The sequence below is a fragment of the Bos javanicus genome, chromosome 5 (assembly GCF_032452875.1).
Source record: "Bos javanicus breed banteng chromosome 5, ARS-OSU_banteng_1.0, whole genome shotgun sequence".
In the NCBI taxonomy this organism is placed as follows: Eukaryota; Metazoa; Chordata; class Mammalia; order Artiodactyla; family Bovidae; genus Bos; species Bos javanicus.
Window position 1 is genome coordinate 110,303,106 of NC_083872.1, and position 24,527 is coordinate 110,327,632.

Sequence of the window (24,527 nt, forward strand, 5' to 3'; positions counted from 1 at the left end):
GGGTTCTCCTGCAGAGTGTGGATGAATGGAGTCATGGGCCCTGGTCACCTGATTTGGAGGGAGGGAAGCAAGAAAAGGGGTGTCCCATTTGTGGGAAGAGGGTGAACACGTAAGAGAAAATACATCCCTAAACCTTCCCAGCCAGAGTGAAACCTGGAGCTCCCTGCACTGGACTGCCTGTACTGCTGACCGCGGGCAGGTGGGGGGGGCGGGGCAGGGGGACTTCCCTAGTGGTTCAGTGGTTAAGAATCCGCCTTGCAATGCAGACGGCCAGGGTTCATCCCTGTTCAGGGAACTAAGATCCCACTGTGCTGCAGAACAACTAAGCCCACAAGCCCGCAGCTGCTGAGCCACTGCAGCACCACTAGAGAGCTGGTGCACCATAACAAGAAAAGATCTGGCACGATGCAAGGAAGACCCCCCACCTCTGACAACTAAGACCCAACCGCAGTCAAATTAAAAAAAGAAGTGCCATCGAGGAGCTCTCTCTAGGACTCCTGGGAGGCTGGGGAGGGGAGGCCAGCAGCCATGTGTCCAGAGGGACATGTGTCCAGAGCAAAGGCCCCAGGAAACCCGAGTTTATCCCCTAGAGAGAGGAGGCTGGGTCTTTAGAGAGAGGGTCACTTTTAGAAAGGTGAGGGGGGCAAGGTAGGTGCCATCCCCCAACCCTCAGCCCCAGCTCTCCCAGCCACCACAAGATGGAGTTATGGAGTCACATACGCTCAGCTACACTGTGAGAGAGGAGCCAGGATCCAGCCCCGGCCCGCTGCTCTGGGATGGGTGCACCCATTCTCTGCCCTGGGCCCCTCCAGCAGCACCTGCCGGCAGGGCTTCAGTGCGCAGGGCCGGGATCAGGGCCACCTTCCCCTGCCATCCTCCCCCTCTGCCACTCCGTCCCCAGCGCCCACCAATTCCCATCAGAGGGCCCAGGGGAGAGCCTCTCGGACTCCCTGGCCCACGCGCCCCTCCCCCCCCCCAACCCCTAGGGAGCACCCAGAGATGCAGAAACAGAACTCTTTGTCAGCTCAGTTTTATGAACTTCAGATTCACACAGGCTGTGCAACAGCGCCTCACTGGCGGGACCAGGGCCACCCAGGGCAATTGAGGGTGGCAGCTCCCCTCATGGACCCCCAGAGGTTGACCCCCAGGAGCAGCCCCCCACCCCCACCTGGTGTGGGGGCTCTGAGAGGGGAAGCCCCATTTCTGAAGTCCCTGCCACCTGGCGCTACACAGACTCAAGAGTCCAGCCCTGGCTCCATCTTCACCTCGGGTTGCGAAGGCCCAGTGCCCGGGCTTGGCACCTCCACGGCCTCAAGGCCACCGGGCTCCTCAGTGCCAGCGGGTGGGAGGTCAGAGTCCACTTCGGCCTCAGCCTCCTCCCCATCGCCGGCCCCGCCCTCAGTGCCTGGGCTGGGCGGGCCGTCCCTGGGGCGGCGCAGGCAACAGTTGGTGGCCACAGCCATGAAGATCCCCGCCAGGGCCACCTCGGAGCCTGCCAGGTAGAAGATGATCTCGTAGTTTTTGAGCGCGTCCACCAGGCGGCCTGAGGGGAGGGCAGATGGGAGGTGAGGGCAGGCAGGGGAGCCCACCCTTCACACACGCACACGCGCACATGGACACACGCAGTGCTCTTGGTGGGGCTCACGGGACACACTCCCCAGTCTTTGTTTCAGATGGCAAAAATCCATGAGGGTTCTGCCATCTGAGACCTTAAAACTGTCACTTCTCCTCCCTGGATCTCAGTTTCTTAAGTGATATGGGGCTTCTCCGGTGGCTCAGGGGTAAAGAATCTGCCTGCAATGCAGGAAACGTGGGTTCGAGCCCTGGGTCGGGAAGATCCCCTGGAGAAGGAAATGGCAACCCACTCCAGTACTGTTGCCTGGAGAATCCCATGGACAGAGAAGCCTGGTGGGCTACAGTCCGTGGGATCACAAAAGAGTCAGACACGACTGAATGACTGAGCACATGGGGCCTGAGGTGAGGCAGCACTTTATAGGGCCCTCCTGTTCCCCAAATTCAAATTCCACATGTACCCTGGAACTGGCCCAGCTGGGGATATTTGACCTGGGAGTTGGGAGAGTACAGGGCTCAGCCTGGGGGCCCCAACTCTTGCTTTTTCCACCTAACCACCTTGGTCTTCAGGGGCCTGGTTCAGCTCTCTCCCAACCTCCCAGGCCAACCCCACTCCCAGAGGGCCCCATGTAACTCAGACTGAGCTATCATCAGCATGGGACTGGAGGCAGGGTTTGTGGAGAGATTACTCCTATTCTCTGTATTTTCCAAGCTTTCTATCACAGGTACCTGTTACTTTCATACTTGGCAAAGTCTTTTTATCTCCCCAGCCATGCTGCATGGCTTGCAGCATGCTAGTTCCCTGACCAGGGTTCGAACCCAGATTCCCCAGTGAAAGTGCAGAGTCCTAACCACCAGACTGCCAAGGAATTCCCTCAGGAAAATCTTTAAATTCCAAGTATTTCCCCTGAAGTGTGGCTCGTCAGATGCCTCGCTCTCTCAGGGGCCTCCTTGAAGCAGTCCACAGAAGGTTGTGACCCTCTCCGTATGTATCTCAGTGGCCTCAGGAGGTTCCCTGGTGGTCCTCAAGCCAGCTGCCCACCCTGGGCCCCTCTGAGCAGCACCCTAAACTTGCCTTCCTGATGCTAGCCCAGCAGCCAGTCCCACCCCACACGCAGTCCTCACCTTCTTCTCACCCCAAGTACCTTCTCTGCCTATTAGATCCACCCCAGGGTCACACAAGAAAATGAAAGATGAGTCTCTGAGCCTCTGGCTGGTTTTATAACTTTTGGTGGTGGGCTCGGGGGCTGCTCACGCGGCTTCAGGAGCTTTGTGGTTCCACTGGGTCAGGTGAATTGGCAAAATTTGATGAGGGCGCTCAGCTAGCGTGGGCCATCTCAGCTGCAGCCTGGGCCCCAGCAAAGGTGGCCCATGTCATGGCTCCATCCCGGAGCCTGTGACCTCAGCTCTCTCCTGCTCATGGGCAGGCTTCCTGCCATTTCAGGGATAGCCTGACCACCCAGGAAGACCCTAGGAACTCCCACCTCCACCTTTCTGATCCTAGTTCCTGCCTTACTTGTACAGGGACAGTGTCCCCCAGACACACCCTGTGCCCTCTCCTGTGGGGTCCTGCCCTGCCCCGAAAGGCCACGCTCATGCCCACCCTGCAGGAAGCCTTACCCTGCCGCCTCATCAGGATGATTTCCTATGTGAGTGTAGAGCACCCAGCAGGCAGTGTGCACAGCAGAATACCCCAGCGCCCTGCCCCCTGTGAACTCTGCTCCTGGTTCCTCAAGGACACTCCCTAAACCAGTCACCCCTAGAGGCTGGGGAGACTAAAAACTCAGATGTAGTATTTCGGAGGTGTGGGCATTAAGCACTGGGCGGGCTCAGATCGGATTCTGGGACTGGCAACTTGAACTTGGCCTCTGTGCCTCCCTGCAGAAGGAGAATAAGCACCTGCACTTCACAAGGCCTTTGTGCCATCTGCTGGAGACCACCCACGTTGGGTTCTTCCTGGCACATTTCCTGGCTTTTCTGGCCCTACCCTGAGCGGGTGGTACAGCTTGGAGGGGAGGCTAGTTGGCCATGGGAAGGGGAGTGTAACCGGGCTGTCTCTCCCGAAGGGGCCCTTCCCCTCCCCCGTCCCTGGATGTTCCATCCAGGATAAAGGGGTGGGGGGGCTTCCCTCGGACCCCGGGGCACTAGGCCACCCTCTCCTCCGACGGGGCGCACCGGCAGAGGGCGGTCCGATGAGCACAGCCACAGCCTCGAGGAGGAGGACCAGGCCCAGGGCACTGGGGAATCGGGGTGCGCCCACGGCCGCCATGAGCACCTCGAACTGCAGGGCGCCCACCATGCCGTAGGAGAGGCCGAAGGCGATGCAGAAGGCGACAAGGGCGCCGTAGCTGCGGGCCCGCGCGCTGCTCAGGTCCGTGAGCCCGTTGGCCATCAGGGCCAGGCTGAAGAGGTAGGCGACGTGTGGCCGCAGGCGCGCCAGGCCGGCCAGGGCGCCGCACGCCGGCCGCGCCACGATGTCAACGAAGCCCACGATGGAGAGCAGGAAGGCAGCCTCGGAGTCGGGCACGCCCGCGTCCTTGGCGTAGTTCACCAACAGGATGGCGGGCACGAAGAGCCCGAGCGCCATCAGGAACTTGGTGACGGCGTACACGGCGAAGGCGCGGTCGGCGCACACGGTCACGTCCAGCAGGCGCCGGCGGGTCCGACCGCCAGAGGGCGCCTCGCGCACGCGCGGTCCCGCGAGGTGCGCCTCCGCCTCGCCGGGCGCGTCTCCTGCGCTGTCCCTGCGCGGCCGCGGGCCGGGCCCCGGGGGCGGCCGCATGACGGCGCCGCACGCGCAGCAGTTCAGCAGGAGGCCGCCGAGCAGCAGGAAGCCGCCGCGCCAGCCGAAGTGCTCGAGCAGCTGCTGGCCGAGCGGCGACAGCGCCGACAGAAACACCGGGCTGCCGGCCGCCGCCAGCCCGTTGGCCAAAGGCCGCCGCCGCTCGAAGTACAGCCCCAGCATGATGAGCGATGGCTGGAAGTTGAGGGCCAGGCCCAGGCCTGCGGGCGAGGCAGTGCTGTACGGGGCTCTCCGAGGGCGCCCCCAGCCCAGCCCGCAGCGGGAAGCAGGGGCGAGCACCCCCCAGACACACACCCCCGCCCCAGGGCGGACAGACCAAGGGATGGGGTGAACTGAGCCGAGGGACGAGGACCGCCCATCATGGGGAAACTGAGGACAAGGAGGTCTGGTGGCAAGGTCTCCTGATCTCACCCGCAACCCCATCCCCAAGGAGGGGAGCAGTGGGCGCCCTCACCTGTGAGCACCCCAGCTGTCAGGTATAGCTCCAGAAGGCGCGTGGCGAAAGATGCTAGGATCATGCCAGCCGAGGCCAACAGCCCACCCACCAGCATCACCGGGCGACATCCAAAGCGGGTCACAAGGATGCTGGACACCGGGCCTGTGGGCAGAGCAGGGTCACCAGTCGGGCTGGACCCCTCTCTGGCAGACACTCCAGGCTTTGTACCTCCCAGCCTTGAGAGATGACTTGAAGGGATGAGGTCACTCGCCCCCAGTTCAGAGAGTGCAGGGGCTTGGGCAAAGTCACACAGCTTGGCTGGGACACACCAAAGAGAGCCCTATGGGGGACACAAGGGGTGGAGCCTGTACCGGTCCCCTGCCTTCCTGAGACCATGGAAGGTAAATAGCAGAAGGGGCTTCATTCCCTTAGGAGCTGCCTTCCTCCCCAGGCTGCCCCCCCTCCCGCCCACCCCTCACCTCCATCATCCACGCGGCTTGGCTAGGAGGACTCCAGCATCGCCCCCCCATCCCCACCCAGGTGGTCTAGGGCTTTGGGATTGGGAATCTTATTTAGATCTCAGTTTCCCCACCTGTAACATAGGCGGGTGTGGGTCTTTTGACAGAAATGGAGGGGCCCTTCCAGCTGGCCAAGCTTGCCAGATCAGCCACCTGGGGGTGGGCTCCACCAGTGGCCACTACTCCCCTCTCTGGTGCTAACGCTTCCACAGGAAGGCAGGGGTTTCCATGCCCTCCCCGAGGGGCCTGGGGGATGCTCAAGGGATCAGATGTCTCCTGGTCCCTGGTCCCGATCCTCAATCCTGGGCTTGGGGGAAAGGAGAGGTGTCCGCGAGGAGGGGGCGCGGACCTGTGCCGTAAAGCATGGCGAGCATAATGGAGGACACCCAGGCTGTGTCGCTGTAGCCCGCGCCGAAGTCGCGCATAAGCGCGCGGAAGAAGACGCTCACGGCCTTGGGGAAGCCATAGGCGAAACCCGTGATCACGAAGCAGGCGCCCAGCACAGCCCAGCCCCAGCCCCCGTCTGGGGGGCCGGGGCCCCGCCGGGGACCGCTAGCGCCCATCGCTGCCGCCTCTGGTGGAAGAGAGGGGACAAGAGGTTGTGGCGAGGGTCTGTAGCCAGACAAGAAAGGGAGATGGAGACCCACGGTGGGGAAACTGAGGTACAAGAGTACCAGGTGAGCCCTGCTCAGAGAATGGATCCAGGAGCGGAAACCGAGGTAAGCACCTCATCCCAAGCCTCCCCTCCTTCAAGGGACGTGAAGGATGAGGGGAGGGTAATAGAGTCGTTCCCACCTGAGTCTTGACCTCAGGAAGACTCCCTCTGGAGGGCACTCCTTGTCCCTCAGGACCTAGCAATGTCAGGAAAAGGGGGTTCGGGTGAGTGGGAGAGGGTGACCATCGGTGTGTGACTGGAGGCATGTGAGGGGACCGAAGATGTCCCCAGTGTGCACATGTGAGGGTCTCAGGACAAAGGAACAAGCACCGTGGAGCGGGAGACGAGTGCCAGCTGCAGAATGGGGGGGGGTTCATTTTCCTCCTTGGCCTTGGGGTATGTTCTTAATTCTCCTCAGCGATCGGGAATGTCTACTGTCATTTAGAACATTATGGAGGAAAAATCAAAGCACGCTGTAATAACATCAGCCTTGTCTCAGAAGCCAAGGGAGCGGAGTTCCAATTCATCCCAGCTTAGCCAGGGATTTGCTCTGTGATTTGGGCCAGTCCCCTCCCCTTGACTGAGCCTCAGTTTTCCTACCTGTAAGATGGGTGACTGATCATCCCAGGTCAGCGGGGGATCTTGGTGGGGGGTGGTCAGATCTCTGGCTCCACTGGATAAATGGGAACCTTTGAGGAGGCACTGGAAGAGAGACCCTATCCCTCCAAACCCTGAGCAGCTCCCCATCCCCTCCACACCCCCCGAGCTCCACCCAAGGGTTCACGCAGCAGCCCCAGGTGCCTCTATAACAGACCAGGAGGGGGCTCTGGATGGACCAGCCCAAGCTGGGGGCAGAAGCCTCCCTCCCTTCTGCAACCCCTCTGTGCTGGGATCTCCTTCCTGACTTTGGGTAATGCCAAGGTATCCAGGACTCTACTCCCCACCCCAGGACCAAGTTCTGGCTTTTCCTGCATCAGCCCCTCACCACAGGTGAAGCCACTTGAGCACCAAGACAAGAGGTGGTCCCAGGCAGCCCTCCCCCCACTCTTACCTGAGCTGTCCCGTGGGTTTGGGTATCCAGCCTCACATCTCCTGAGGCATGCAGGAAGGGGCCAGCCCACCGGCTCCCCCGTGAAGGCCTAGCCAGGTGGGGGCTGCCTCCCAGGCTTCCTGCAGATCAGCGCTGGCTGAACTCTGGCAGCTCACTCCCCCAAGCCTGGGGCTTAGTGCTCCCCCACCCCCATCCCCTCTAAGAGGCTTTCTGCTGGAAGCTGGGAGGGGAGAAGGAACAGGGCAGCAGCTGCCCCACAGGGCCAGGCTGCCCTCCATGGTGGGGCTCCCTGTCCCAGGCCCATCCAGGGAGAGCTAGAGATAGGTGGGTTCCCTCATTTCCTGGGGCCTTGGACAGAAGACACACAGGGCCCTGCTCTGTGGGGTCCTTGTGGTACAAGGGGCACAGCCCTGCCCTGGAGAGGCCCCGCCAGCCCTAATCACCTCAACTCCTCCCGTGTCCCCCACCCCCAGGCCACATTCCAGGAGGGCCCTCTGTGGCTTTCCCCTGGATAAGACTAATCCAGGCTGGATAGCCTGGGATGTGAGGGGGTGGGGAGGGGCCAGAACAAAGGGTGCTGTGTCCCAGGGTGCCAGAAGGTGACCTGCTGGTGGTCCCAGGCCTCAGTGACTGCCACCCCTCCCTCTCTGGGGAACCCACAGCAGAAATGAGCCTGGGCAGAGATGGGGGATATAGCCTGTAGGAGTTAGGGCAAACCTAAAGACTTGCTTGGGCTTCCCTGGTGGCTCAACAGTAAAGAATCTGCCTGCCAATGGAGGAGAAAGATTCGATCCCTGGTTCGGGAAGATCCCCTGGAGGAGGAAATGGCAACCCACCCCAGTATTTTTGCCTGGGAAATCCCATGGACAGAGGAGCCAGGTGGTCTACAGCCCACGGCGTTGGAGTCGGACACGACTGAGCGACTGAGCATGAGCATAAAAGACTTGCTTAAAAGGAGGGATGTGAGGGGCTGGGAGTGAGCGAGGGCTCCCCACCTTTAGGACCTTCTGGACTTTCCAGTGTGAGGTCTCCATCCCAACCTGCCCCTGTGCACGTCAGTTGCTCAGTCATGTCTGACTCTTTGTGACCCCATGTACGGCAGCATGCCAGGCTTCCCTGTCCATTATCATCTCCCGGAGCTTGCTCAGACTCATGTCCATCAAGTCGATGGTGCCATCCAACCATCTCATCCTGTCGTCCCCTTCTCCTCCAGCCTTCAATCTTTTCTAGCATCAGGGTCTTTTCCAAGGAGTCAGCTCTTCACATCTGATGGCCAAAGTATTGGAGCTTCAGCTTCAGCATCAGTCCTTCCAGTGAACATTCAGGACTGACTTCCTTTAGGATGGACTGGTTGGATATCCTTGCAGTCTGAGGGACTCCTAAGAGTCTTCTCCAGCACCATAGATCAAAAGCATCAATTCTTTCGTGCTCAGCTTTCTTTATGTTCCAACTCTCACATCCATACGTGACTACTGGAAAAACTGTAGCTTTGACTAGATGGATCTTTGTAGGCAAAGTAATGTCTCTGCTTTTTTATATGCTGTCTAGGTTGGTCAAAGTCAACCTGCCCCACCCTGTCCCCTAAATCAGACTCTGCCAGGCTGGCTGATGTGTTGCACTTGCTTTATTTCTCACCATTTACAAAAGTTAAACAGGGAGCTATGCGGGGTGGGAGAGGGGGTGTGCAAGGGGCTTCTCCCCACTGGGACAGAGAAGGGGGAAGAGTTTGAGGGGGCACAAGGTAGGCCCCCAGGGAGAGTCCGGAGTCCCTGGAGGGGAAGAAATGGTTCTGTCCCCTAATTCCGCCTGCTTTCGTTTGAAGGGCCCAGACCCTACGCCAATGCCCTTGGAACTGCTCAGGCTGGGGTGTGGTTTGGGGAGGGGCGGTCACCCCCCGGTACCAAGGCCCCAGCTCCTTGGATCCACTGCTGCTGCTTCCGCTGCCGCCAGCTCTAGGCAGCTGGGCAGGTGTGGGTGGCGGGGACGACCTCAGACTCCAGGTGGAGGAAGGCGCCTCAGCGGATGAGGGGCGCTGAGCGGTCATTGGTGACGGTGGGACGCAGCTTTACGGTAGCAAAGGGGTTCGTACCCCTGCCGGGGGTGGCGGGGAGAGGAGGGAGTGAGAGGGGCCAGGTCCCCAACTGGCTGGGGATCTGGGGGAGGCATCTGGGCATCTGAGCCAGGGGTCCGCCCCTACCTCCTGTGCCCACGGGGTCACCTCCACTCAGGCCCACCGTGTCTCCCCCACAGCCCTCTGCCGAGCCCAGCTCCCTCTGACACTTGCTCGGGGACTCACCGAGGGAAGAGCTCTGGGGGTTGCTGCTCCCAGGATGCAAGTTTCTGCAGTGAGGGGGAGGGAGGATCGGGTTTGGTGGGGAAGGAGCAAGCGAGTCCCCCACCCAGCTCCCCACTCCAGCAGGGCAGAGGACTGGCCCAGAGGCCTCTGCAGTGCCAAGCTCCTGCGAGATGAGGTCAAGCATTTGAAAACACAAAATGCTGTGGGTGTAGACTCAAGGAGCCTCTGGGCCAAGTGCCATCTCCCAGGACTAACACCGCCCCAGAGGGGGCCCTTTTCCAGTGCTCCTATCAGGACTCTGGGGCTCCCCTCTGCTAGAGGAATCTTCCCCCTCCCCCTCCACCCCGGACTCAAGAAGCCCATTCTGTCCTTCCCTGCACAGATGGGCAGGCTGCGGCTGGGCTGGGAGGGTCCCCTCCAGCCAGCCAAGGGATGGCAGGGAGGGTTACCTGGTCTCCCTGCCCACTGGCCCACCCCGGGGTTGAGAGCAGGTTGCAAGAGGGGGCTCACCTTGACGTCACTGGCCACCCCCATGCTGCCCATGCTACTTCGGCGGCTGCTGGGCAAGGGTGTAGGTGCGGGGCTGGGGGTGCGGCTCGGGATGTGGCTTGGGGTTCGGGAGCGGGACTGGCCATCCCAGTAGTCTGAAGATGCTGTGGAGTTGCCTGGTCGGTCCAGGAGGTCATCAAGGCTGTGGCTACCCCGGAGCGGGTAGGACCTGAGTCCAGAGAAAGGAGAGAAGAGAAGAGAGTCAGGGTTCAGGCCCTGCTGCATCCAACCCCATCTGCTGGGCCCCTGAGCATCCCACATCCTCTTCCCCTGCGTGAAAGGAGACTGTTGGCTTGAAGGCAGTCCTGAGAGGGACGGACAATGACCTTCAGCCTGTAGTGAGATGGGGGCGCCCTTTCTCCAGGGGCCAAGGGAGGCTGGGCCCACTCAGGACTGCAGCTCAGAGATGCCCTCCCTGGTGGGTGGGGCCACTGCCCCCGCCACCCACTGAAGCCCCTGCCCTACTTCTGACCAGCGGTACCTGGAAGGCAGCTCATTCACAGGGCTCCTGGGGTTCATGGAGGTCACTGGGTTCAAGGGGTTCATGGGATTCACGGGCAGCTCGTCCAAAGGCTTCACATAGGCCTCAGGGAACCAGCCGCTCCTGTAGGGTGGAAGCAAGAGGCCCAACAGCAGTGATCAAAATGCCACTTCTAAGAGGGGTCGACGACTACTGGGCACTGCTGTGTGCCAGGCGTGGCTCAGAGTAACTCCTTTCATTCTTTGAAGGAAGTCTTTGCTGTCACTCAAAGCCACCCGCCCAGACTCATGGGTCCTACCAGGGGCTGGGGTGTCTTAGAGAGGGGGAACTGGAGATCTGAGAAGGAAATCATTGTATCTGAGGACATGGAGTGACAGTTTCATTCCCTACTCACTGAGCACCCACTACACGAGGGCCCATGGAGAGCCAGACGCAATCCCTGCTCCCCTGGGGCTCCCAGCCCGGCAGGGAGACAGATCCACAAACAGATGATTACGAGGGTGATGCCCAGGGGAGAGGGTGGGCTGGGGTGGGGGACCACAGGCAGCTGTGGGAGCCCAGAGGAAAGAGCACCGGAGCCAGGGGTGCCTGGCTATTAACCCTCCACCCTGGGCCCCCTGGTTCCGGTGACTCTGGGCATCCTGCCCGTGGAGTCTTTGTCTGATTGGAAGCTCATTACTGCACCTTCAGAGCAGCCAGGGTCAAAGGAGAGACACTATGATCGATGTTCCCTAGCCTTTTCAGATTCCACGGAATCCATCAGATTATGCAGAACACCTGGGCAAGTGTTCTCCAAAGAGCCACCATAGACGCCCCACCTCAAACCTGATCGACAACATTCTCACCTAAAGGTAACTGGAAGCTATTTCAACTCAAACTGACAAAGTAAAACCATTTTCAGAGCGTTTTAGTTCTCTTTTCACCATAATATGCCTACTAATGAAACTTGCCATCATTTTCCCTAACCTGAATCACAGAAAGAATAATGATGTCCCAGGACTGTGATTTGAGACCTCTGATCTAAAAATCATACCTCTGATTTTTTTAATTAATTTTAATTGGAGGCTAATTACTTTACAATATTGCAGTGATTTTTGCCATACATCGACATGAATCAGCCATGGGTGTACATGTGTCCCCCATCCTGAACCCCTCTCCCCACCCCATCCCTCAGAGTCGTCCCAGTGCACCAGCTTTGAGTGCCGTTTCACACATCGAACTTGGACTGGTGATCTGTCTCACATATGGTAATACACATGTTTCAGTGCTATTCTCTCAAATCATCCCATCTCACAGAGTCCAAAAGTCTGTTCTTAAGTTTAATTAGGTCCCATTTGTTTATTTTTGCTTTTATTTCCAATATTCTGGGAGGTGGGTCATAGAGGATCCTGCTGTGATGTATGTCAGAGAGTGTTTTGCCTATGTTCTCCTCTAGGAGTTTTATAGTTTCTGGTCTTACGTTGAGATCTTTAATCCATTTTGAGTTTATTTTTGTATATGGTGTTAGAAAGTGCTCTAGTTTCATTCTTTTACAAGTGGTTGACCAGATTTCCCAGCACCACTTGTTAAAGAGATTGTCTTTAGTCCATTGTATATTCTTGTCTCCTTTGTCAAAGATAAGGTTTCCATATGTGCGTGGATTTATCTCTGGGCTTTCTATTTTGTTCCATTGATCTATATTTCTGTCTTTGTGCCAGTACCGTACTGTCTTGATAACTGTGGCTTTGTAGTAGAGCCTGAAGTCAGGTAGGTTGATTCCTCCAGTTCCATTTTTCTTTCTCAAGATCGCTTTGGCTATTCGAGGTTTTTTGTATTTCCATACAAATTGTGAAATTATTTGTTCTAGCTCTGTGAAGAATACTGTTGGTAGCTTGATAGGGATTAAGTTTCTGCACATCAAAGGAAACTATTAGCAAGGTGAAGACAGCCTTCAGAATGGGAGAAAATAATAGCAAATGAAGCAACCGACAAACAACTAATCTCAAAAATATACAAGCAACTCCTACAGCTCAACTCTAGAAAAATAAATGACCCAATCAAAAAATGGGCCAAAGATCTAAATAGACATTTCTCCAAAGAAGACATACAGATGGCTAACAAACACATGAAAAGATGCTCAACATCACTCATTATCAGAGAAATGCAAATCAAAACCACTATGAGATACCATTTCACACCAGTCAGAATGGCTGCGATCCAAAAGTCTACAAATAATAAATGCTGGAGAGGGTGTGGAGAAAAGGGAACGCTATTACACTGTTGGTGGGAATGCAAACTAGTATAGCCACTATGGAGAACAGTGTGGAGATTCCTTAAAAAACTGGAAATAGAACTGCCTTATGATCCAGCAATCCCACTGCTGGGCATACACACTGAGGAAACCAGAAGGGAAAGAGACACGTGTACCCCAATGTTCATTGCAGCACTGTTTATAATAGCCAGGACATGGAAACAACCTAGATGTCCATCAGCAGATGAATGGATAAGAAAGCTGTGGTACATATACACAATGGAGTATTACTCAGCCATTAAAAAGAATACATTGGAATCAGTTCTAATGAGGTGGATGAAACTGGAGCCTATTATACAGAGTGAAGCAAGCCAGAAGGACAAACACCAATACAGTATACTAACGCATATATATGGAATTTAGAAAGATGGTAACGATAACCCTGTATACGAGACAGCAAAAGAGACACTGATGTATAGAACAGGCTTATGGACTCTGTGGGAGAGGAAGAGGGTGGGAAGATTTGGGAGAATGGCATTGAAACATGTGAAATGTCATGTATGAAACGAGATGCCAGTCCAGGTTCAATGCACGATGCTGGATGCTTGGGGCTGGTGCACTGGGACGACCCAGAGGGATGGTATGGGGAGGGAGGAGGGAGGAGGGTTCAGGATGGGGAACACATGTATAATTTTTTTTAAATTAAAATTGAATAAAAAATAAATAAATAAAAACCAACATTCAAAAACTAAAAAAAAAAAAAAAGTCTGTTCTTTACATCTGTGTCTCTTTTGTTGTCTCGCATATAGAGTCATCATTACCATCTTTCTCAATTCCATATATATGCGTTAATATACTGTTCTAGGCGGTTTTATAATCAGGTCTTCCCAGGAGGTTGGCTACATGCCTGTTTAGGGAACTTTCAGGGTGGCACCCTGCTGCCCTCCGACGTGGGCCTGCAAAGCAGGTGTCTTTCCCACCACCTGTGTTCTTGGTTACATCTCTACCCATTGGCTCCTCCTTCTGTTCCTTATCCATTCAGTCACCTGCCATCCACCCATCTATCCACACAATCATGCTGTCCACGCATCACTCATCCATGAGGGCAACCACCCCAGGACCGCCAATCCACTAACCCATCCATCAGCACTTGCCCACTGCCCACCTCTCTGTCAATCCACTCACACACCTCTCCAATTAGTCTAGACGTGCACCCCCCATCTGTGCATCTTTCCGTGCCCCCCTGTATCTGCCCATCTGCTCATAGGAACAAGCATCCGCCTGCCTACAACATCCTCATCCAGTAACCACCTACTAACCCACCCGGTGAGTACCCTCACGTGCACCTGCTGACTCCTCTGTGGATGTTCCATTCATTCATCCCCTCTTATCCTCACTCATTCCTCTCTCCTTAGCATGAGTGGGCCTGAGCACCACACAGTCTCTTGCCCGTAAAGCCCTGGGGGGAGGGCACTGTGTGGCTGCAGCGAGCTCCCACCTTCCCTCTTTTCTCTGGCAGAAAGAGTGGTCCCTGCTCTCCTCCAGGCTTGCAGCGACTGCAGTGTACTCCCCCGCCTCCCCCTTTTCTACTGCCTGGTGTCAAAAGCAGCCCCCGTTTATGTTCTCTAAGGATTTCCCCCGTGCCTGACTGCGAGGGAGTGAGCACACTCAGCTTGCAAGGTCCCAGCATCTCCCCTGCACCTGGCCCACCTCTCTGTCCAGTCTCTTCTCAGAGCTTGGCTCACTTTGAGGTGCATGGTGGGTGCTCAAGCAGTAAGGTTTCGTAGTGTTCCCATTTGTGAGAGAACCTTTCCCTTCCCCATCCTCTACCATCCTCTCAAGGGCCACCACCCTGAACTTGGTAAAGAGGTTCTTCCTTCCCTGCCAGAAGGGATGAGGAAAATAGGGTGGGACGAGGAGAAGGATGGGAAAAGGGGAGAGCTGTCCGAGGCCTCAGGGACAGCTGCTATCCTGGAAGACTCGGAGCTGGAACCCAGGCCATCCAGTCCTCCTTCCAACCCACCCTGCGCCCCGGGGCTCCCACTCACGAGGATGAGCCCTCCAGCTTGCCATAGAGCCAGCCGTTCTGGGCTTCGGGCACCAGCACCTCGACGACGTCTCCGGCCGAGAAGCGCAGCAGCGTGTGGTTGGCGCCCTCCGAGTGTGAGACCAGAGCGCGGACTCTCCGGGCGCCGCCGCCGCCGCCCCCACCGCCCGGGCGCTCGCCGAAGGAGTTGGAGCGCGAGCGCTGGGTGCTGCTGCTGTAGAGCGAGGCTGAGGGAGGGGCGGGAGAGCGCCGCGCCACGTGGGTGGGAAGTCCTGCCTGGCGTCTACCCTCGATCCCTCCTGCTGCCGCGCAACCTCGGTTCCTCTTCCCGGCCCCAGGTCCCCAGCCTGAGACCCCGGCCCTCCCTCTGCGCTCCGGGGGCTACTCACAGGCGGACGGCGTCCGGGGCAGGGACCGGCGGTGGTCTGGCTCCAGCTGGGACGCGGACCTCGCCTCCGCGGGCTCGGGGCCGTAGGAGCCGGAGCCGTGCCGGCTGCGGGGGGAGCCGAACTCTCCCAGGGCCCTCTGGGGCTGCTAGGGGTAGACGGGCAGGGGAGGGTGGGGCGGGGAGGGGCGGGGCGCGGCGCCCTATTCCAGCCCCCACCCCCAGTCCCAGGCCTCGGCGTAGGGGTTCTCGGGCCGCCGGCCGAGCCACCACGGGGGCGCGGAGGCCGCGCCGGGGCGGAAGGAGCGGCGGAGGGGCGCTGCGTAGACCGGCGCCCTCGGGGGGAGGAGGCTCCAGGCGGCGGGCCTCAGGCCCCAGGGTCCCGCGGAGGGTGCCGGGGGCGGCGGGGGCGCGAACGGCGGCGGCGGGGGCGCCCAGGGCCTCACCATGTCCAGGCGGGTGGGCGTCAGGCGGCCCGAGGGGTAGGGCGGCCCCAGCACGGGGCCCAGCAGGCCCGGGGAGTGAGCGCGCGATGGGCTGCGGCTGGCCTCCGACTGCTCCTTCCACAGCAGCACGCGGTTCTGGAGCATCCCCCGGGCCTGGCCAGAGGGGGACGCGAGGGTCAGCGAGGTCTGAGCAGCCAGCTCCCAGAGTGCCCAGGGGACCGAAAAGTGGCACCCTCGACCTGGAAGCTCGGGCCCTGCAAGCTGAGGGTGGCCGGAATTTCTAGCTGGAAGGAACCAGAGGTCGCTGTGGTCACTTGGGGGTCACACACCGTCCAGGCCTCCCGGTCCTTTGTCGAAGACTCTTCAGTTTTCCTGGAGGGGCCTCCCCTGGCCCCTCTCTCAGTCTGTGTGCTTTGAGTGGGGCTCCGCCTCGATCTGATACCGGGGTAGGGGTACAATACAGGTTTGACCACTTGGGTTGCTCCAAGACTTCCCTGGTGGCTCAGACGGTAAAGCGTCTGCCTACAATGCGGGAGACCCAGGTTCCATCCCCGGGTTGGGAAGATCTCCTGGAGAAGGAAATGGCAACCTACTCCAGTATTCTTGCCTGGAAAATCCCGTGGACAGAGGAGCCTGGTAGGCTGCAGTCCACGGGGTCGCAAACAGTCGGACACAACTGAGCGACTTCACTTTCACTTCATCCTCCTGGCTACAGAGATGGAGTCAGGGATGGGCACCTACCAAAAACTGTGACCGAAGAGCCAGTCCCAGGACTTGCCCTGGAATAATCTGGAAAATTTTATTCTCTCACCTCATGGAGTTTGCTAGATATCAAGAGAGGGTGAAGGCAGAGGAAACTTCAGCTAAGCAATAGAGAGGGGCAAATTTCTGATGACAGCTTGTGTACTCCTGGATCCAACTATACCTGAAAGGCTCAAACTTCCCAGTGACTAATAAACACTTTTGTGTAAGCCAGCTTGAGTAGTTGTCTAGAAGAAGCCTTTCAAATACTTCTTCCAATAAGCATCCCTTTTCTAGTATCCCCAATACATGGGCATCTAATTCTGTTTGGATACCTTCAAGGACAAGAAACTCAGCAGCTGACCACATAGTCCATAAAAACGTGGGATTGGGGAGGGCTTTAAATGTTAGACCTGCTGTGCTTATTAATCATGTTTTAAATTTTCTGTATTTTATGTTTTGACATCCTCTGTGTGTGTGTATGTGCTTAGTCACTCAGTCGTGTCCGACTCTTTGCCACCCCATGGACTGTAGTGCGCCAGGCAATCTGTCCATGGAATTTTCCAGTCAAGGATACTGGAGCGAGTTGCCAGATAATGCTTTGACATCCTGGGCCTTGCTAATTCTGAAAAGACTGCACCTCACTGCTACTGCTGCTGCTAAGTCGCTTCAGTCACGTCCGACTCTGTGCGACCCCTAGATGGCAGCCCATCAGGCTCCCCGGTCCCTGGGATTCTCCAGGCAAGAACACTGGAGTGGGTTGCCATTTCCTTCTCCAATGCATGAAAGTGAAAAGTGAAAGTGAAGTCGCTCAGTAGTGTCCGACTCCTAGAGACCCCATGGACTGCAGCCTACCAGACTCCTCCGTCCATGGGATTTTCCAGGCAAGAGTACTGGAGTGGGGTGTCATTGCCTTCTCCCACAGGGCTAGATAATTCCTAGAGATAGTAAACAATTTGAGCACACTTTTCATCAACCAATCAAAACCCCATATCTTGGGACTTCCCTGTGGTTAAGACTCCACACTTCCACTGCAGGGGGGGCTGGTTACATCCCTGGTCCGGGAACTAAAATCTCATGTGCTGGGTGGTGCAGTGAAAAAAAAACAAAAACAAACCAAGAAACGAAAAAGCCTGCATCCTCAATTATCTCCTTCTAACACACACGGAGACAGCATTTCCCCTGCCCTAAATCATCCAAGCCAGGTACTGGACAACTAGAGACAACTCCAATAGCCCAGAGCTCACTGAAATCATTAGAATCATCTAGTTCTAAACCTGCCGACCCTGCTTGGCCCATCCCTTCACCCAGAAACCATAATCAAGGTTCTGAGCCATACTTTCCCTTGGCTGCTTCTGCCTCTTAACCAAACCCTGGTGCTACCCCAACTTGGCCCTGCATGTCGTGGCGTGGCCCTTTCTCTTGGAAAGTGTGATATGTAATAAAACTTCTTTCAGTGGCTTGGATCGCTCTGTGTGGTCACTCAGGTCATCCTAGGTACAATCAGAACACCCTGCTCTCCAGTTATAAATGTCTCTCCATTTTCTATTCAAACATTGGCTCCCTCAAGGCCAAGTTCAGGACTGTCGCCTTAGGAAAAATAAAAAGCTTCTTTTTGAGGACCTCCCTGGTGGTCCAGTGGCTAAGACTCTGTGCTTCCAATGCAAGGGGTCAGAGTTCAACTTTGGTCAGGGAACTAGATCCCGCCAGTGGCAACCAGGGGCTTTGCCGGTGGCACTAGTGGTAAAGAACCCACTTGCCAGTGCAGGAGATGTAAGAGACGGGTTTGATCCCTAGGTCTGGAAAAACCCCTGGAGGAGGGCACGGCAACACACTCCAGTATTCTTGTCTGGAGAACCCCATGGACCGAGGGGCCTGGTGGGCTTACAGTCCATAGGGTCGCGGAGTCAGAAATAAGTGAAGCGACTTAGCATGCACACCGCAAACCGAGAGTTCGCCTGCCAAAACTAAAGATCCCACGTGCTGCAACTAAGACCTGGAATGGCCAAATTTGAAAAAGTATAAAACAAGCTTCCCTTTGTTGAGCATCAACTCTGTGCCAGGCCCAGGGTTAAAGGCTTTACCTCCATTATCTTACTAGATTCTTCCAATGGCCTGGGAGGTAGGTGTCATTATTACAAAAGAAGATGCTGAGGATCAGAGCAGTTAATGACTGTCTCAAGGTCTCGAATCTAGTAAGCAACGGAGTGGCCTGTACTTGTCTGTCCTGAGGAAGCTTCCTGTGACTGTACTTTTCAATGATTGTTCCCTTCAGTCTGGCCCAGTTGCTGAAAATCTGATCTCAGGCAGCAAAACAGAGCTCACGTCACAGGAGCAACTAGTCCAGTTGGTCACTAGGTGTCCACCCCCTCTTTGCCTTGCATAATTAATTAGCAAAACAACAGAAAGACAAAATGCCAAAGGCCTTTGTACACTTGTTTTGGAGGCAGTTAGCAAAGCACGAGCATACGATTTTGCTTACCATAAAGAAGGGTTTTTGTCCAATCTGAGAGCACCTGCCAGGGTACTAGGGGAGTCTCAGAGTCTTGGCCTGGACAAGACTCAAGTTGACTGGCTCCCCTCAGCCCTGCATTTAGGCAGCTTAGTCGGTGGTTGGGAAGAAACATAGAGTAGACCATGGGAGAATTTCAAAAATCGTAACGGAGAGCGAAAGCCATTCTAAGTATGAGACAACTCCCCCAAACTATAGAAGACTGGTAAACCTAACTAAAAATATATTTTTTTTTAACATGGCAAAACTCACAATAAGCAAAATCAAGTGATCAATGACAAATTGGGAAAATGTTTGCAACTCATCACCAAGAAAGGCTACTTTCAGTAACATATCAAGAGTTCCTATAAATTCATAAGAAAAATGGAGAAGATACTGACCTGTCACAGTAAAGGAAATCAAATGGCTCTGAAACATGAAAAGATGTCAACCTCACTTATAAGACAAGTGTAATGTAAAACTACACCAAGATACCATTTTAACCTTTCTGATTAGTGAAGATCACTGTTGTCAAGGAAATAGGGAATCTCCGCCCTTGCTGGTGGAAATATAAATTGGTATAGCCAATGTTTCTATCCCTGGACACACTAATCCCATTTCTAGGTACTTATCCTAGAGATCTACTTGCACAACTGAGATAAACCCAGGGTATAAAGGCATGTTATTGATTAGACTTGGGCTAAGCAAGTGCTGATCACTGGAGACAGAAGAGAAAGACACCTTTTTGAGCTTTGGCACTTAGAGTTCTTTCAAATCTTGTGCATTCTGCGTATAGAAATAGTTAGCAGGTACATATTTATATTTAACTGTCTTAGGAGTTAGATCTTGTATGTCCTAAAGCCCAGCTGGCTCAGAAAACACGCTACATATTCCCCCATACCTACGGGAAGTCTGGTTCATTTAATCAACTGCTTCCTCCTGAGAGGTGATCACTCAGCAGGAAGCAGCCTTTCTCCTCTTAATGCTGGAGTTAACTGTTCAGGATACAGGCAGAAAGAGGAGTTTCCTTCCAAAGAAGATATATACACGGCCAACAAGTAGGTTGGATCCTTGAAAAAGCAAGAGAGTTCCAGAAAGACATCTGCTTTATTGATTACGCCAAAGCCTTTGACTGTGTAGATCATAACAAACTGGAAAGTTCTTCAAGAGATGGGAAAACCAGACCACCTTACCTGCCTCCTGAGAAACCTGTATGCAGGTCAAGAAGCAACAGTTACACATGAAAAGATGCTCAACATCACTCATTATCAGAGAAATGCAAATCAAAACCACTATGAGGTACCATTTCACGCCAGTCAGAATGGCTGCGATCCAAAAGTCTACAAGCAATAAATGCTGGAGAGGATGTGGAGAAAAGGGAACCCTCTTACACTGTTGGTGGGAATGCAAACTAGTACAGCTACTCTGGAGAACAGTGTGGAGATTCCTTAAAAAACTGGAAATAGAACTGCCTTATGATCCAGCAATCCCACTGCTGGGCATACACACCGAGGAAACCAGAATTGAAAGAGACATGTGTACCCCAATGTTCATCGCAGCACTGTTTATAATAGCCAGGTCATGGAGGCAACCTAGATGTCCATCAGCAGATGAATGGATAAGAAAGCTGTGGTACATATACACAATGGAGTATTACTCAGCCATTAAAAAGAATACATTTGAATCAGTTCTAATGAGGTGGATGAAACTGGAGCCTATTATACAGAGTGAAGTAAGCCAGAAAGAAAAACACCAATACAGTATACTAACGCATATATATGGAATTTAGAAAGATGGTAACAATAACCCTGTATATGAGACAGCAAAAGAGACACTGATGTATAGAACAGTCTTTTGGACTCTGTGGGAGAGGGAGAGGGTGGGATGATTTGGGAGAATGGCATTGAAATATGTATAATATCATATATGAAACGAGTTGCCAGTCCAGGTTCGATGCACGATACTGGATGCTTGGGGCTGGTGCACTAGGATGACCCAGAGGGATGGTACGGGGAGGGAGGAGGGAGAAGGGTTCAGGACGGGGAACACATGTATACCTGTGGCAGATTCATTTTGATATATGGCAAAACCAATACAATATTGTAAAGTTAAATAAAATAAAATAAAAAAAAAAAAGAAGCAACAGTTAGAACTGGACGTGGAACAACAGATTGGTTCCAAATTGGGAAAGGAGTATGTCAAAGCTGTATACTGTCACCCTGCTTATTTAACCTATATTCAGAGTACATCACGAGAAATGCGAGGCTGGATGAAGCACAAGCTAGAATCAAGATTGCAGGTAGAAATATCAATAACCTCAGATAAGCAGATGACACCACCCTTATGGCAGAAAGCAGAGAAGAACTAAAGAGCCTCATGATAAAGTGAAAGAGGAGAATAAAAAAGCTGGGTTAAAACTCAACATCCAAAAAAATGAAGATCATGGCATCTGGTCCCATCACTTCATGGCAAATAGATGAGAAAACAATGGAAACAGTGACAGACCTTATTTTGTGTGTGTAGGGGGGGGGGCTCCAAAATCACTTCTGATGGTGACTGCAGCCATGAAATTAAAAGACGTTTGCTCTTTGGAAGAAAAGCTATGACCAACCTAGACAGCATATTAAAAAGCAGACACATTACTTTGCCAACGAAGGTCCATCTAGTCAAACCTATGATTTTTCCAGTAGTCATGTATGGATGTGAGAGTTGGATTATAAAGAAAGCTGAGTGCAGAAGAATTGATGCTTTTGATCTGTGGTGTTGGAGAAGACTCTTGAGAGTCCCTTGGACTGCAAGGAGATCCAACCAGTCCATCCTAAAGGAAATCAGTCCTGAATTTTCATTGGAAGGACTGATGCTGAAGCTGAAGCTCCAATACTTTGGCCACCTGATGTGAAGAGCTGACTCACTGGAAAAGACCCTGATGCTGGGAAAGATTGAAGGAGGGAGGAGAAGGGGACGATAGAAGATGAGATGGTTGGATGGCATCACCAGCTTGATAGACATGAGTTTGAGCAAGCTCTGGGAGTTGGTGATGGACAGGGAAACCTGGCATGCTGCAGTCCATGGGGTCACAAAGAGTCAGACATGACTGAGCAACTGAACTGAACAAGTACGTGAAAGATACTCTGCATCATCAGCCATCAGAGAAGTGCAAATCAAAACCACAGTGAGACACCACTCCACGCTCACTAGGATGGCTGTAATCAGAAAGCCCAGGAGCTTCCCTGGCAGCCCAGTGGTTAAGAATCTGCCTGCCAATGCAGTAGGACACAGGTTTCCCTGCTCTGGGAAGATCCCACACACCATAGCGTCCATGCTCCACAACAAGATAAACCACCCAAAGAGAAGGCCGTGTGCTGCAGTGAGGAGTAGCCCCCACTCACTGCTACTAGAGAAAGCCAGCCTGCAGCAGCGAAGACCCAGAGCAGTCAAAAATAAATAAATCTTTTTTTTTTTTTTTAAGTGCCAACAAGTGTTCACAAGGATGTGGAGAAATTAGAAACCTCATAAACTGCTGGTAGGAATGTAAAATGGTAAAAGAATCTGGAAGTTCCTCAAATTAAACAGAGTTCCCATATGACCCAGAAACCCCACTCCTATATACCCATGAGAAATGAAAACACACATCCACAGAAAAACTTGTACGTGGATACCCATCGCAGCATCCTTCTTAAAACCAAACGGCAGAAACAAGCCAGGTGTCCATCAGCTGTGGAATGGATAAGTAAACGTGGTACATCCAGATGATGGGATCCTATTTGGCAGTAAACTGGAATGGTGTATGGATGCATGCTCCAATACCGATGAACTTGAAAACCATGATGCTTAGTGAAAGAAGCCAGTCACAGGGGGCCAAATATTGTATGATTCCTTTTATATGATCTTCCCAACCCGGGAATCAAACCCAGGTCTCCAGCATTGCAGGCAGATTCTTTACCAACTGACTACCAGGAAAGCATGAAATGGCCAGAAGTGGTAAGTCTATAGAGACAGAAAGTAGACTGACGGTTGCTTAAGGCAAGAGGAAATGGGAGGACTGGGAAATGACCAGCAAGGGGCACTGGGGTTTTTTTAGGGGTAATTAAATGTTCTGAACTTGAATGTGATGGGACTTCCCTGGTGGTCCAGTGGCTAAGACTGCACTCCCAATGCTTAAAGATACCACATGCCACAACTCTGACCCAATGCAGCCAAATAAATAAACATTAAACAAAAAACCCTTGTGGCATGGATGCACAAGTCTGTGAATATACTACACCACTGAACTATGTACTTTAAATGGGTGACTTGCATGGTGTGTGAACTATATCTCAATAAAACTGTTGAAAGGAAGAAGGGACTTCTTGGTGGTTCAGTAGCTAAGACTGTGCACTCCCAGTGTAGGGGGCCCAGGTTCAATCCTTGATCAGTTCAGTTCAGTCGCTCACTCATGTCTGACTCTTTGCAACCCCATGAACTGCAGCATGCCAGGCCTCCCTGTCCATCACCAACTCCTGGAGTTTACTCAAACTCATGTCCATTGAGTTGGTGATGCCATCTAACCATCTCATCCTCTGTCATCCCCTTCTCCTCCCGCCTTCAATCTTTCTCAGCATCATGGTCTTTTCAAATGAGTCAGCTCTTCACATCAGATGGCCAAAGTATTGGAGCTTCAGCTTCAGCATCAGTCCTTCCAATGAAAATTCAGGACTGATTTCCTTTAGGATGGACTGGTTGGATCTCCTTGCAGTCCAAGGGACTCTCAAGAGTCTTCTCCAACACCACAGATCAAAAGCATCAATTCTTCTGCGCCCAGCTTTCTTTATAGTCCAACTCTCACATCCATACGTGACTACTGGAAAACCCATAGCCTTGACTAGACAGATCTTTGTTTGGCAAAGTAATGTCTCTTCCTTTTAATATGCTGTCTAGTTGGTCACAGCTTTCCTTCCAAAGAGCAAGTGTCTTTTAATTTCATGGTTGCAGTCACCATCTGCAGTGATTTTGGAGCCCAAAAAACACTATTTCAACTGCTTTCTCATCTATTTGCCATGAAGTGATGGGACCAGGTGCCATGATCTTAGTTTTCTGAATGTTGAGCTTTAAGCCAACTTTTTCACTCTTCTCTTTCACTTTCATCAAGAGGCTTTTTAGTTCCTCTTCACTTTCTGCCATAAGAGTGGTGTCATCTGCATATCTGAGGTTATTGAGATTTCTCCCGGCAATCTTGATTCCAGCTTGTGCTTCTTCCAGCCCAGCATTTCTCATGATGTACTCTGCATAGAAGTTAAATAAGCAGGGTGACAATATACAGCCTTGACGTACTCCTTTTCCTATTTGGAACCAGTCTGTTGTCCAGTTCTAACTGTTGCTTCCTGACCTGCATACAGGTTTCTCAAGAGACAGGTCAAGTGGTCTGGTATTCCCATCTCTTTCAGAAGTTTCCACAGTTTATTGTGATCCACACAGTCAAAGGATTTGGCATAGTCAATAAAGCAGAAATAGATGTTTTTCTGGAACTTTCTTGCATTTTTGATGATCCAGCAGATGTCGGCAATTTGATCTCTGGTTCCTCTGCCTTTTCTAAATCCAGGTTGAGCATCTGGAAGTTCACAGTTCACGTATTGTTGAAGCCTGGCTTGGAGAATTTTGAGCATTACTTTACTAGCATGTGAGATGAGTGCAATTGTGCGGTAGTTTGAACTTTTTTGGTTGTTAGTTCTAGAAGGTCTTATAGGTCTTCATAGAACTGTTCAACTTCAGCTCTTCAGCGTTACTGGTTGGGGCATAGACTTGGATTGCCGTGATATTAAATGGTTTGCCTTGGAAATGAACAGATCA

The 24,527-nt window shown here is 53.4% G+C and overlaps 2 protein-coding genes across 5 annotated transcripts in view; both read right to left on the reverse strand.

The window, feature by feature from the left end:
* Window positions 1–1,131: 1,131 nt before the first annotated feature.
* Window positions 1,132–8,004, reverse strand: SLC16A8 (solute carrier family 16 member 8). The gene is made up of 5 exons (XM_061418524.1): window positions 6,585–8,004; window positions 5,679–5,903; window positions 4,830–4,973; window positions 3,748–4,575; window positions 1,132–1,543 (listed from the first exon to the last, which is right to left on the reverse strand). Exons 2-5 carry the CDS (start codon window positions 5,890–5,892, stop codon window positions 1,236–1,238), a joined length of 1,494 nt encoding a protein of 497 aa, XP_061274508.1. The 5' UTR covers window positions 5,893–5,903; window positions 6,585–8,004; the 3' UTR covers window positions 1,132–1,235.
* A 139-nt stretch (window positions 8,005–8,143) lies between these two features.
* Window positions 8,144–24,527, reverse strand: part of BAIAP2L2 (BAR/IMD domain containing adaptor protein 2 like 2) — a 30,343-nt gene continuing 13,959 nt past the window's right edge. For 2 of the 4 annotated variants that reach the window (XM_061418495.1, XM_061418496.1), the window contains 7 exons: window positions 15,470–15,622; window positions 15,028–15,172; window positions 14,640–14,865; window positions 10,362–10,484; window positions 9,842–10,049; window positions 9,332–9,375; window positions 8,642–9,098 (listed from right to left, as the gene is read on the reverse strand). In XM_061418495.1, coding sequence (XP_061274479.1) covers window positions 8,660–9,098; window positions 9,332–9,375; window positions 9,842–10,049; window positions 10,362–10,484; window positions 14,640–14,865; window positions 15,028–15,172; window positions 15,470–15,622 — 1,338 coding nt within the window. In that variant the 3' untranslated portion in view covers window positions 8,642–8,659. Of the gene's footprint in view, window positions 8,302–8,641; window positions 9,127–9,331; window positions 9,376–9,841; window positions 10,050–10,361; window positions 10,485–14,639; window positions 14,866–15,027; window positions 15,173–15,469; window positions 15,623–24,527 lie in introns of those variants that run through there. The other 2 variants (XM_061418499.1, XM_061418498.1) reach the window with 2 other exon arrangements.

Excerpts from the sequence above, each read along its gene's own strand:
- SLC16A8 (XM_061418524.1), bottom strand. The coding sequence starts at position 5,892 with ATGGGCGCTAGCGGTCCCCGGCGGGGCCCCGGCCCCCCAGACGGGGGC. Across the intron at positions 4,576-4,829 it reads GACAGCTGGGGTGCTCACAG|GCCTGGGCCTGGCCCTCAAC; the intron begins GTGAGGGCGCCC and ends CCTCGCCCGCAG. Across the intron at positions 1,544-3,747 it reads CATCGGACCGCCCTCTGCCG|GCCGCCTGGTGGACGCGCTC; the intron begins GTGCGCCCCGTC and ends CCCTCCCCTCAG.